We start from the raw sequence: 14,553 nt of genomic DNA on the forward strand, positions 1-14,553 counted from the left end.
GATTGTCAGGCCATTGTTGGCACATTGATTTTGACCACGGATGACTCCCGTTTACCTGATCAGGATATAGGGCTCACGGCGGGTGTGACCGGTCGACAGGGGATGTTTACTCCTCCTAGGCACCTGATCCCACCTCTGGGGTGTCCAGGGGTCTGTGTTTGCCCAACTATCTGTTTTGTATTCCTTGTAAGAGTTATGAGATTTATCACTGTTCGTTATCTTCACCTTTCTTATGCTATTTCAAAACATACAAAGGAAGCATTCTTTTACTGTCTGTGTTCCTCGTTCCCACATTTTTTCTGTGAATGATCTTTTCACATAAAAAATCATCTTGTTTCGGCGAGATGCCTCTTTATTATTTCTAACAGGAGCATTATTAGTTTTTGATTTTTATTAAAGTTTATGGAGACCGACACCCTCTCCCCTTTCGGAAAATGATGATACCAAATAGGTATATAGTCCGTATATGAGTTTACAGTATTTAAAATGTAGGTGATTTAATTATGGAAATTTCACTGGCTGACTCCCTAAGCTTTTTTCAAAAGCTAGACTTGTCAATATTATTATTATAGGAGTTATGAGATTGATAACTGTTCGTTTTCTTCATCTTGCATTAGACTGGTTCTACCTATTCCGTAATCTCTTTGTTAAGGGACCAGTCAAGTTTAGTTGCGTATAACATGTTTGAACATTACCGTTTGAAAATTACTTTTGTACATATAACTTTTAAGTGCCTAGCTCGGGATTCTCGTTGAGCTTGTACATTTACATGTTGGAAATATATTTATTGCGAGTCACTTCAGTTGAGTTTTGTCTTATTAGAACACAAGCAGTGAATATTGTACTTTTTTGCTAAAGCTATTTGTATTTTCATATAAAGAACATTTTTATACGATGCAAACAATAGCAATTTGTATTGTGTCTCATTCAGACCTAAGACAAACAGGTGAGTTTACTTTGCAATACACATGTGATATTTTACACCAGGACTGTAATATACACATGTTGATGAGTACAGTGTATAATGTACTTGTGTACAATCCATAAGTATTTGAGGGGGTAGATTTACAGATCAACAAATAATCACTACACTGCCTACATGTAAATCCATGTACATATATATTAATTTAATTTATTACATTGGATTTGATATATCCTCTTGCACTCACTTTCATGTTAAAAATGAGTTCTCTTCCATCTTGTTGATAAAACAGTATTCAGTTTTAAAGTTATCAATATTGCACATATATAATGAACATCTTTTTTTTAAAAAAAACCTAAATTTTGCTTTCAATAGTATACGGATTTAGCTGGCTTATTTGGATTCGCATTCTCTTCTACCCGATTTTGAATTGAAATCAACTTCATTATTTAAGTCATAGAGGTGTATATTTATGTATATATTCAAATGATCTCTGATAAGGTGATGAAATGGATTTTAAGTGTTTCATAGACCATCATTATTATGTTGATATGTTTTACATGAATATATGTTATATACAGCTATACTTCTACTATTGCATCCAAACTTTTTAATTATAAACACACTTTGCAGTGCTTAGATATAGACCATCTTATACGTAATCCACCAACATGTTCTTGTTCTTCGTCTTCTTTCAACTACAGTCCAGCTGGACATGTAATTACTGGTGATGTTGATATAGTTGAAAATGAGGACCTCAAATCACTTATTCTTAAAGGTCCTAAATACAGACAACCTCAGTCTTTTAATTGGCGACATAACTTCATCTCTATCATGAGTTCTGTCGAAGATTATGCCAGACAATGGGCTAAATATGAAAAAGAAGAACTTGATACATTGTCAGAATGGGTTAAAAGCATAAGAGGGATATTAAAATCCCGCATTAGACACATGAAAACCAAAGTACGTACCAGCTATCCTTCTGTGTTTAGTAAACCAGAAGTGATAAAAGAATTAGATAGGTTACATGAGGAATATGTTTTGGTTCCAGCTGACAAAGCTAGTAACAACATTGTCTTTGTTTGTAAGGCTCATTATTACAACTGTATTTTAAACGAACTTGGCATTAATTCCACTTTTGGTAATCATATTTATACTCCAACTGCCCTTTCAAAAGACGAAATTCTTCAAAACCATGCTTCAGTTTTAGACACATTTAATATTCCAGTCAATGGGTCGAATGAATATGAGTTACCGTACCTATACTGGATTCCTAAACTACATAAAAACCCTTACAAACAAAGATACATTGCTGGATCCAATAAGTGCTCTACCAAGCCCCTATCTTTGCTCCTCACGAAAATGTTAACAGCTGTGAAGGAGAAACTTCAACTTACTGTGCGACTACATATGCCAGAAGTGGTGTTAATCAAATGTGGATTCTAAAAAATTCTAAAGAACTTTTAGTAAGCTTGAAATCACAGAATTTTTCCCAAATCAATAGCATTAAAACCTATGACTTTTCAACACTATACACGATCATTTCTCACGATAAATTAAAGACTAGACTTTTTGACATCATAGACAGTTGCTTCTTCAACAAAAACGGAAAACCGAAATATTCATATCTAGTGATCAGTCATTCAAAAACTTACTTTGTTAAACACCACTCTGATTCCACGCACAAGTACTCTGAAGTTGAAATAAAAAATATGCTAGAGTTCCTCATTGACAATATCTTCGTGGTCTTTGGTGATCAGGTCTTCCAACAGTCTGTTGGAATTCCCATGGGCACGAATTGTGCTCCTTTGTTAGCTGACCTGTTTTTATATTCATATGAAGCAGAATTTATTCAAAAACTTCTACGTGAGAAGAAAAAATCTCTCGCTGTGACCTTCAATTCGACTTTTAGATATATCGATGACGTTTTGTCTATTAACAATGATAGCTTTCATTCATATGTTGATTTGATATATCCCTGTGAGCTGGAAATAAAGGACACCACAGAGTTGTCCACTTCTGCTTCATACTTAGATATTTTATTGAAAGTAGACATTAACGGCAATTTGACAACTCAACTGTATGACAAACGGGATGATTTCAGCTTCTCCATCGTCAACTTCCCACATTTATGTAGCAATATTCCATTATCACCTGTATATGGTGTTTATATATCTCAACTGATTCGATATGCAAGAGCTTGTTCAGGGTATAGTCAGTTTTTAAATCGAGGTAAGCTACTGACAAACAAGTTGATGGTACAGGGATTTCAACAGTCTCGATTGAAGTCAGCATTTCACAAATTCTATGGTCGTTATAACGATCTAGTTCGTCAATACAACCTCGCATTGGGTCAAATGCTGTCTGACGTGTTTCATACCGATTTTTAAGCCGTTTTTGGCACACTGATTTTGACTGCGGATAACTCCGTTTACCTGATCAGGATACGGGGATCACGGCGGGTGTGACTGGTCAACAGGGGATGCTTACTCCTCCTAGGCACCTGATCCCACCTATGGGCTGCCCAGGGGTCCGTGTTTGCCCAACTATCTATTTTGTATTGCTTGTAGGAGTTATGAGATTGATCACTGTTCGTTATCTTCACCTTGCATATGTTAGATATTAGATGTTTTAAATGATGATAGGCTTGAAAGTTTCCATTTATTTATATTGTAGGTGATCAGCATCCGTTGTCTGATAACAATTGAACACTTTCAGCCGAAAACTACCATAACAATGGTTTTCAAATTTTCAAGCACAACCAACACTTGACCAATTTCCAAAAATATTCTTTTTTACAACATCACATCTGTAACAATTGTTTTAGCATAATCTTGTAGAACAGCGAAACCTCTACTATAATTGTAAATTTCATGATCTTTGGGGAAAGAGGTTTTAACTCCAGGGTGGGGCCAAATTGGGTATAAAGTGTTTATGTGTAAAACATTTCTATGATATCGTCTTTAATGCAATTGATATTGAATTCTTATTACATAGATATTTAAAAGAAGCTGGTGTAATTTACCAAAATTTCATGATCCAAGGACAGGATTTTTGTTCCGGGTGGGACCAGGATTATTGTAGTGAACATTGTGTATAACAACGTCATATAAAGTTTATATTTCATCATGGTGAAACGTTCCAGGACATCGTTTTCCATCCATATGTGTTATTTCCTTACAGGAAATGTATTATATGGTTGTGCGGGAAAAAAGAAAGAATAATAAAGGAACTTGATCTGTTGTTCCTGCTCATTAACATCACAGACAGGATTCGTGAAGTCAACTTAGCGCTTTTCAGAACTTTCAGTACTTTGATTCTTTTATCTAAGCAAAATATTAAGTTTACGATAGTATTTCATAAATTAACGAATTCACTTGCGAAAAAACCTAAATATTCAATTTACATTCATTTTGCATATCATTTCATTCTTTGGAAACTGTACATCTCACTGGTATATGTAAATGTAATCTAATAGAATATTAGATTTTAACTGTGTCTGTGACTGACTTTATTTGTCTCGCTAATATGTTGTGCAGTGTGATCTTGAGCTTGTGTAATACTACTTCTTGTTTACCTGTGAGTTTTGACATACATCTACATGTACTATCACAGTTTTGAAGAGAGTCGCTTCGCAAACAAGTTACTGAAATACACAGGAAATGGGAGCGGAAAGGGGCTCTAATTAGACAACACCGGGATTTTGTAGCAATAGCTAATCAAAATAAATATTGAGATAGTAACCCAATTAAAACACACAACGAAATTAAAACATGTTGATTTTAATTTCATTCAAAATAATATTTTTATTGACTTTTTTTGAAAATAAGTCATATTGGAATCAACCAAATATTCAGGACTGAAATATGTCTAATAAAATTATGTGACATAACTATATGACATCACACCATTTGTACGCAAATATTCAAAATGTCTTCACCCTGACTATTGACTGGACATTCGGTTTTAAAATGTTTCACTCTGTCCATATGCAGGACACATCAAATGATTGTTTTGGAAGGTCCTCTCCGACTGCCCGTGAGCTGCATTAGGATAAGTACTGCGTGAATACATTTATATTATTTGTAATTTAGTAAGATGTTATGGTGTAATTGTATATGTGTGAATGTGGGTAGGTGGGGAGATGTGTATAGGAGGACATGTGCCCCCATGGCTGAACAGGGTTCTAGATCCGTCAATGCTCTTGCTCTCTCTCTCTCTCTCTCTCTCTCTCTCTCTCTCTCTCTCTCTCTCTCTCTCTCAATAAGAATGATGTTTTGTGTTAACCTTGCACGAGAATATATACATTGTTTAATATAAATGTAGTTATACATTACACGAAATTCACGATGCAATTCGTTGTGCATTTTTAAAACTCCCAATCCTTGATGACTTTAAAATAATCATCTTCCTTACAATCAGTAATCTTGATAGATGAATTAACAATACATTGAATAAATGAAACAAACAAAATGAATACATCCATAATGGAATGTAAGCCGAATTGAAGCATTTAATTATAAAATCGGAGGAGATAACTCGCATTTGTTTACGGTACAAAACCGACCAATCTTTTTAACATATGTTACCGTGACGGGGAAAGATAGTTGATAGTCATCCCGCGATGAGAACGTGGTTTACCTGAGTTACCTATAGATTTTTCCCATCGCGGAACGCGGTAAACAACAGATCTGTGTTGCCTGTACTGTTTATATTGACACAGTAGGAACATATGTAAGGAAATCATTAATGATTTCAAAGTATTCAGGCGACGTGAAAGTATGTAGTTATATTATGTGATATGTGCGGTTACCTTCCTATCTCCACATTATAATTTACTTTAGGTATACTTACATTGTTTATGCATTATTTACACACGATGCTGTATTTGTACGCAAACGAGAGAGATACATGTATTAAAAACAATAATTAATGGTGTTCTATATTATCTTCAATTTTAAAGAGAAAATGATAAAGACCTTGAAGGTAGATTCTAACGGCAACTCAACTTTATGACAAACGGGATTATTTCAGCTTCATCGTCAACTTCTCATATTTATGTAGCAATATTACCTGATCAGGATATGGGGCTCACGGCGGGTGTGACCGGTCAACTGGGGATGCTTACTCCTCCTAGGCACCTGATCCCACCTCTGGTGTGTCCAGGGGTCCGTGTTTGCCCAACTATCTATTTTGTTTTGCTTGTAGGAATTATGAGATTGATCACTGTTCGTTATCTTCACCTTGCATTCCATCATCAGCTACATATGGTGTTTATATCTCTCAACTGATTCGATACGCATGAGTTTGATATGCGTGTGGTGAGCGTTTTAAATCAAGGCAGGCTACTAACAAACACGTTGGTGGTACATGGGGTTTTAACAGTCTCGTTTAAAGTCAGCATTTAACAGATTATTTGGTTATAACGATCTAGTTTGCCAATACAACCTATTATTTGCTCAAAGGCTGTCTGACGTGTTTCATACCAATTGTTTGGCTGTTCTTGGCGCACTGATTTTGTCTGCGAATTACTCCGTTTTCCTGATCGGGGTGAGGGGCTCACGGCGAGTGTGGCCGGTCGGTGGGGTCCTTGCTCCTCCTGGGTGTCTGGTCCTGCCTCTGGTGTATCCAGGGGTCCGTGTTTGCCTAGCTCTCTATTCTGTATTGCTTATTGGAGTTATGAGATTGATCACTGCTCGTTATCTTCACCATTCACCTGATGACCAAAGACGAATTATACATTGTCAGCGAGGACCTCTAATGCGTTTTTGATAAAACAGCAGCTCGAAAACTTCATATTGCTATAGAATTCATTTACATATATTTTATTTGTTGAAACATCTTTCATTTCAATTCTTTGTGTTGTAGCTGAGTGTATTATCTCTGGCTGACCGTGAATGCAGTAGTATTGTTACTAATAACCAGAATTTTACACAAACGGCGGAATATAACGGTCAGACTGTGGCTCTCAGAATCAGCCCCCTGTCGACAGTCCAGCTTTCTATGACAGACCTGGTGGAACTTAGAGCGGTAATTGTTGCATAATGAACTTATTTACGTTTTGTGGTCTCTTTTTTGGTTACACTCTTACAATGGTTAATGATATCAATTATCTTTATCATAACTTGGTGTTTTAGGGTTTTTACCCGCCATGATGTTAATTTATTAGCCGTTTTAATTCAAACTCGCATTGAGTTTTAAAATCCCCGCGCTTAACCTCACTTGAATGTAAATCTACAATGTACAGTGTATATTACACATCAAGCAGATACTGTTTTTCTTCCCGGTCCCATTAAATTACACTCCTTTAAATGTCTTTTGACTGTAAACAAAAATTCCCAAATATTTCATTACGTCAATAAAACTATCTATGAGATTAATCACTGTTTGTTATTTTCAATTGTTATATTCGGCAGGGGATGCATACTTGTCCTAGGCACCTGACCCTACCTTTTGTTATGTCCAGGGGTCCATGATTGCCCAACGCTTAATTTTTTATTCCTTATAGGAGTTATAAGATTGATCACTGTTCGATATATTCACATTCTCATTCACCCATTTCAATATATGCTAAAGAATTTCTTGAGGAAAATTCACAGTTTCTAAAATCTAGATGCAGTTTCAAATGTTCGTCAAACATCCCATATTCACACCCTAAATGTTTGTACATTTATTTACGTTATCAAAATTTGTGTGTATCATTGACGGTGATAGCAATAAAAAGTACACGTAATGTTTGAATTCTAGATGAGAGACTTCATTCATCCCAATGTGAACCCATTTATCGGAGCCTGTATCGAATCCCCTGATATCTGCTTCCTATTTTTGTATGGCTCCAAAGGAAGCCTCCAGGTATGTGTGACGTCACGTATGAACCCAATCGTTTCATGTTCTATTGTTACAAAAGAAAAGCATAAGACGTAGTCAGAAATTGATGACGAAAGTGTTGGTGTAATCAATCATACTTATTAGATTTTCTATTGTAATAAAAAAAAGACTGTCTTCTATGGGTTTTTTTTAATGATTTTTGTCTTCCTAAGGATGTATTGGAAAATGATGACATCAAATTAGAGTGGGCATTCAAAGTCGCAATTCTGAAGGACATTGCCATGGTGAGTTTAACCAATTGAATTCTCTTTGACATGGAATCTTTATTCGGAGTGTGTAAATACACACCTACACTGTTCAGTATAATGCTATTGATGTTTCGTAAATTCAGGGAATGCACTATATCCACCTATCAGTCTTGAAGTCACACGGAAGACTGAAGAGTTCCAACTGCATCATTGACAACAGATGGACGGTGAAAATAACCGACTATGGCGTATCTACATTCTACGAAAATAAGAAACTGGCAAACATCAAGCGAATGGAGGATTTCAAGGGTAGTGTCTAATAAAACGATATAATGCACAATAATGTCATATGAATATAAATACAAATCAGATATAGTTCCTAATTTTCTCTGTGAGAGAAAACTACAGATAGGTTTTCTCGAAAATAGAGGGGTATAAATCTTATGCTTCCAATATCTAGTACTAAATTTCCTTCACAGATAGAACATTTAATCTGGTCCTTTCCCTAGATAGTCATTAATCTGATGCAGTTGCAAGCTATTATTAGATTTGCCTATCAGATAGGACTTTAATCTGATGTTGTCCCTACTGTCCGATTCATATAACTCCATAAAGCGATATTTATATACAAACTCGTTAACTCTCTTGACGGGGTGTAGAAAGCCATAAGATTGTTCCCACTTGAATATCTTAAATGTAATATCGAGTGCGGTCAATTCTAGAAGTTAAAAATAAATATTTGCATTAACATGAAAAACTACCCTATAGGATTTTACTTATACCACACTTTCATGAATATGACAAAATGAGTCTCACTAATAGATGAAATGACAGTACAATATTTTCAATTAGGCTTTCATAATAAGTAGTTTTTCTGTGATGTCAAATGTTCTTACAAAATCTTGATTTAAGATAACTTTGTTTATGATAGAACTTTGTTTTAGGAACTTTATTCACTGAGTATGACATAACATAACGATAACGAACAGTGATCCATCTTGTATTCCTTATAGGAGTTATGGGATTGATCTCTGTTTGGTATCTTCACACTCCTTTGGCATCTGAACCAACCTCTAGTATATCCAGGGGTCCGTGTTTTCCCAACTCTCTATTTTGTATACCTGTGGAAGTCATGAGATTGAACACTATTCGTTATCTTCGACTTTCATAAGACTGGAGTTATCATGATTTAGGACCTTTTAAAACAGTTACTTCATTTCCCTATTTTCCACTAAATCTGTATATCAACATTACCAGTGATGACATGTCCTGGTAGACTATAGTTGAAAATAAAAACAAAGAACAAGAACACGAGACGGATTGTATTTAAGATGATTGCTTATAGGAGTTATGAGATTGATCATTGTTCGTTATCTTCGCCTTTCATGATCTACATCTAGGCACTGAAATGTGGGTTTTTTCTAATTAAAATTTTTTGGATTTAATAGTAGAAGTATGAAATACAGGATGTGGACTTCAACTTGAAATATGCTGGAAAACAAGACTAGACATTTTTATGACGAAGAATATTGCTGATGTTGGCAGCATCTATTCATTTCTTAATAAATTTTAAATTAAGGAACTCACGGCATGATTTGGAATGATTGTCATCCATAAGCCGCTGTGATCTAAAGAGCCTTTGACGATATCCATAATCATAGAATTCAGTCTATAGTCTGGTGTTGAAGAATCCAAACACGGACTAGTATCAAATTTTTCAAACATATAGGCTTATTAATCTGATGCTGTCCCTATCTGGTATCAAATTTTTCAAACATATAGGCCAATTAATTTGATACTTTCCCTAGCTAGTATTAAATTTTCCTGACAGATAACACTGTGCATGTGATATCCGTAGTCGGAATTAATTTTTGTTCTAACAAAAAGAAGTGCTATATATTGAATTTAAGTAGAACAAGAAATGTTTTAAACGATTTTGATATACTATTATGATATGGCTTTTTAACGTTTTGGCTTCAATTCAGGCAAAATCAGCGAATTTGTCATATACAGTTGCCTTCATTCCTTGGTATAGGAATCGGTTATATGATATATTGGAGTAAAATAGAATTTCGTATGTGGCTTGTATACATGCAAGGTGAAGATAACGAACAGTGATCAATCTCATAACTCCTACAAGCAATACAATACATGTGTAAATACTAGCATTAATCGAAACCAGTATAAAAGATGTTTTAGAGAATAAACGTGTTCTCCAATGAGTTCAGATTTCTCATTCTCCTGTAAAAATCAATTATTTGGGTTTAGGTTAGGATTATTTATCAATTATTTCATATTTGTTTAGTTTCAGGCATAAGAACAAATAAAATAATCAGATGTGTTTACTACTTACAATAAAGTAGAGGGACGTGTGAAAATAAATAAGTTCATAAAGTTTGAGGCTGTCCTTAAAGTTGAGCTTAGGAAACTTGGCAAGTTTGTCCTTCAACACGCTTTCGATTCTCTCAGGTGAACCATATCTCTGATCTAGCCTTTCCCACAGGAGACGTACGGCCTTTGTTGGGCAGTCAGCATTAGCAGCTCTAATGCTTAAGGCATAGGAACTCGATTCGGGTCCGAGTCATTTCACTAAGAGATCTAATTGCTCAAAGTCCGTTACCTGCAAATCGGTAAGAATGTTCTGGAAGCTAGACTTCCATACAAAATAGGACTCGGGTCTATCACTAAATCGATAAAGTCTTGATATCAACAGTTCTTTCCTTAAGAGAAACTTAGAAATGTCAGGTACATGTGGCAAATGATTCGAGCGTGAAAACACAGAAGGTAGCAATTCAGCGTATGACGAAGCTGGTGTCAGTGGTTGTGTACGCGAGCTGATATACTCCTCAACAGGATGATCAGTACGAATCACACGATGTGCATCATGTATACCTGTGGTTTGATTTTCGTGCTGCGGTTCAGTCTGGGAAGACAAGTTTGTAGTATTCTGTGGGATAACAGATGCACCATGGTACAAAATATCACTTTGTTCCCGAGTACACACATCACTCACATATTCACTCGTCCTCCTTTGTGAATCTTCTTTTGGTACAGGAATGTCGTCCTCACTTATGTCACTTCCGGAGAAGTCCTGTTCGAATACTTTTGCTTCCGCGTCCAGTGCGGCTGCTGTTTTCCTGGCTGTCAATAGATCCATGTCAGCCTGGTAGTCAGCTTTTCTTCTTGCTGCTGAGGCCTTTATAGTTGCCTGATTAATTTCGTCCTGTTCCTCAAATTGGGATAACTTCTTCCTTAGAGCTGCCTCCTCTTCAGCCAGTTTGATGAGAGCACGGGCGGCTTCCGCTTTGGCACGTTTCAATGTACTCGAAGAAGATGAATGTCTTGAGCTGTGATGTGAACCATGTTTTGATGTGCGTTTTGATTTCATGGAGTCTGTGTCCTCCATATGTGGTGAGCTAGGCTCCTTCTTGATATTGACGGGGTCAATTTCTTTCGATGGCTCCATGTGGGTCCTTTTACTATTCTGCCATAGACAAGATGAAGTCTGCAGATAGCTAACCTCCTTTTAATGTTGCACAGGTGCAAGTGAAAGTGAAAGTGGTAAAAGGCTACAAACAAAACAAAACAATCATAAGTTCACAATCATGACACACATCAATATACAATGTATATAACATGCAAATACATGCATGGTATCCTCCAAATGAAATATAAAGTCATCTGATAGCTAATTAATTCAGTATCAAATATTGAGATGAATGACACAATAGCAGAAGGTAACTTATGCCGATACAACTATGACACTAATGGTGAACCGTAGAATGTAGGAATTGAATAAATCAGTAATATTTACAAGAATCAAGTATGTATTGCAACAATACCATCAATTACTTATGACTTAAAGATAATTAAGCTGACTCTTGACTAAACACATGTTGCATGCGTATGATTGACACAACTCAATTCGATCTGCAATAATGTGCAAATGTAAACAATAGATCATAATTGAAAATACAAATATATCAGCACGATAAGTACAAATGATTTACAAATAAATGTAAATACTTACACCGTGGCGAACCAAAAAGAAAAGATGAATACACAGAATGCTCTAAACATTGCTGGCCCGAAGAAAAAACGTGCGTTAACTCAAAATACAAGAGTTCCATCCTCTCTTATATAATTAACTCCTACATATGTAATTCGTATAGAAAGAGAATGTTTCGCAAGTGGATTCAAACATATGACAGGACATTGGTACATAAATATGGGATGTCGACGATGGAAAAGTTGAAATCATCCCCTTTGTCAACAAGTTAAGTTGTTAGTTGGCCGTTCAATAAAATCTTTCAATAAAATATCTAAGTGTGACGCAGAAGTCGACGACTCAGTGGTGTTAGTTATTTAGAGTTCACTGGGATATAGTGAATTGATATATGAGATTGATCACTGTTCGTTATCTTCACCTTTCATGAATGAAAATTATCATTGTCAACAGATAACACATCGTTGGTATGTCTAAATGTCGAATTAAAGGCTGCAGCAAGATATTTTTCTTCTCACGTAGAAGTTTTTGAATAGATTCTGCTTCATAGGAATATAAAAACAGGTCAGCTGACAAAGGAGCACAATTGGTGCCCGTAAGGATTCCAACAGATTGTTGGAGGAACTGATCACCAAAGACCACGAAGATATTGTCAATGAGGAACTTCAGCATATTTTTATTTCAACTTCAGAGTACTTGTGCGTGAAATCAGTGTGGTGTTTAACAAAGTAATTTTTTGGATGTCTGATCACTAGATAGGAATTTTTGCGTTTTTCATTTTTGTTGAAGAAGCAGCTGTCTATGAGGTCAAAACGTCTGGTCCTTAATTTATCGTGAGGAATGGTCGTGTAAAGAGTTGAGCTGTCATACATCTTGATGTTGTTGATTTGAGAAAAGTTTTGTGATTTCAAGTTCATTGAAATTTCTTTAGAATTTTTTAGAATCCATATTTGATTTACACCACTCCTGGGATATGTAGTCGCACAGTATGTTTGAAATTTCTCATTTACAGTTGTCAATATTTTCGCGAAAAGCAAAGATAGGGGTCGGTAGAACATTTACTGGATCCAGCAATGTATCTCTGTAAGGCTTTTTATGAAGTTTAGGAATCCCGTATAGGTATGTTGTTCTTTACATAGTGACTTTCACTGCGGATCATCTTTTTTACCTGATCAAGATATAGGGTTCACGGAGGTTGTGACTGATCTACAAGGGAATGATTACTCTTTGTAGACACCTGATTTCTACGCTAGTGTACCCAGGGGTCCTTCTATGCCATTATCATAATTTTGTATTTGTTTTGGTAAATACCAGATCGGTTATTGTTCGTTATCTTCGTTTTTCTCATTAAAGGAATGGAAACATGGGCATGGAGTAGTTTCCAATAATTCAAAAATCACAATGTATCTCATGGTTTTATTAGCTTTATATGCCACAAGATGTAAACATTCACATTTATTCCTTCTATTTTGGAATATATAACTATCCTGTTTTATGTGAAGTTGAAAAATCTAGTTACCGATTGAATACAATATTCTAGATTAGGTTTATCACTGAAAAAATTATGGTTAATCTAAATACACAGCGATACATGTAGAATGAGAGCGCTTACGATATATCACCCGGAATTTTACGTTCTTTCGAAATTAAATCTGAATTGTGATTATGGAATACTACTACTCGCGTAGCATAAGTGCTCTAAAGTAACTCTCATTGCAAATCCCATACATGCATATAGTAACGACACATTAGAATGATCTTATAATGTCATAGACCATATATCGTGTTCTGTTAATATGAAGCAGACGTTTAATGACATATCACGTCGATATATCAATATAGTTCTTGCTGATTTTAACCCTTCATGTGATCAGAGTCAGAAAGTCATATTTTGAATTTGACTAATCTGGTTAATTTCCTGTTGATCTACAGATTTGTTATGGAGTTCTCCGGAAATCCTGAAGTCGGACGACATTCGCTCCAGGAATGGGACACGGACTGGTGATGTCTACAGCTACGGTATTATACTACATGAGATCTTCTACCGCTGTGGACCATTTCCGGTCGCAGGAAAGACACCGAAAGGTAATTAGAAATGAGTTGACAACGCCAGCATTGATACGATCGAAATTAATCACATCATGTTAACCCTATTCTTGATTTTGTATTCGTTATAGAATTTATGAGATTGATCTATGTTCACTCTCTTCATTTCTCATCACAAGAACTAACACTGTTTGACATCTTGACAAGGATATCATTTGCGTTCGTGAAAGAACCGGAATGAACAGTAATCAAGCTTTATGATTAGACATTAGACAGCCCTATTCTCAATCCATTCTACATAAAACAGTCATAAGTGTTTTACATGGATATTAGTCCATGAAAAAAATCCGATAACGAATCGATGTTCATACGGTAACTAGTAGGCTTTCATACATTTTCATCGAGGCAGCAGTTTATCATCATGTGACTGTCACGTGATATTTTGAATTCTAGACCCAACAAAAATGATTGTAATAATCGCAAAAATGCAACGATAGTGACTA

The 14,553-nt window shown here is 35.6% G+C and overlaps 1 protein-coding gene across 1 annotated transcript in view; it reads left to right on the forward strand.

Moving 5' to 3' along the window:
- The window catches only part of LOC125664556 (atrial natriuretic peptide receptor 1-like), a 46,888-nt gene that overhangs the window by 17,264 nt on the left and 15,071 nt on the right, over nt 1-14,553 (forward strand). The window contains exons 9-13 of the mRNA XM_056152806.1: nt 6,791-6,952; nt 7,670-7,774; nt 7,963-8,034; nt 8,142-8,307; nt 13,937-14,089. Of these exons, the coding sequence (XP_056008781.1) occupies nt 6,791-6,952; nt 7,670-7,774; nt 7,963-8,034; nt 8,142-8,307; nt 13,937-14,089 (658 nt within the window). The remainder of the gene's footprint in view (nt 1-6,790; nt 6,953-7,669; nt 7,775-7,962; nt 8,035-8,141; nt 8,308-13,936; nt 14,090-14,553) is intronic.

This window comes from Ostrea edulis, chromosome 1 (assembly GCF_947568905.1).
Source record: "Ostrea edulis chromosome 1, xbOstEdul1.1, whole genome shotgun sequence".
Lineage (NCBI taxonomy): Eukaryota > Metazoa > Mollusca > Bivalvia > Ostreida > Ostreidae > Ostrea > Ostrea edulis.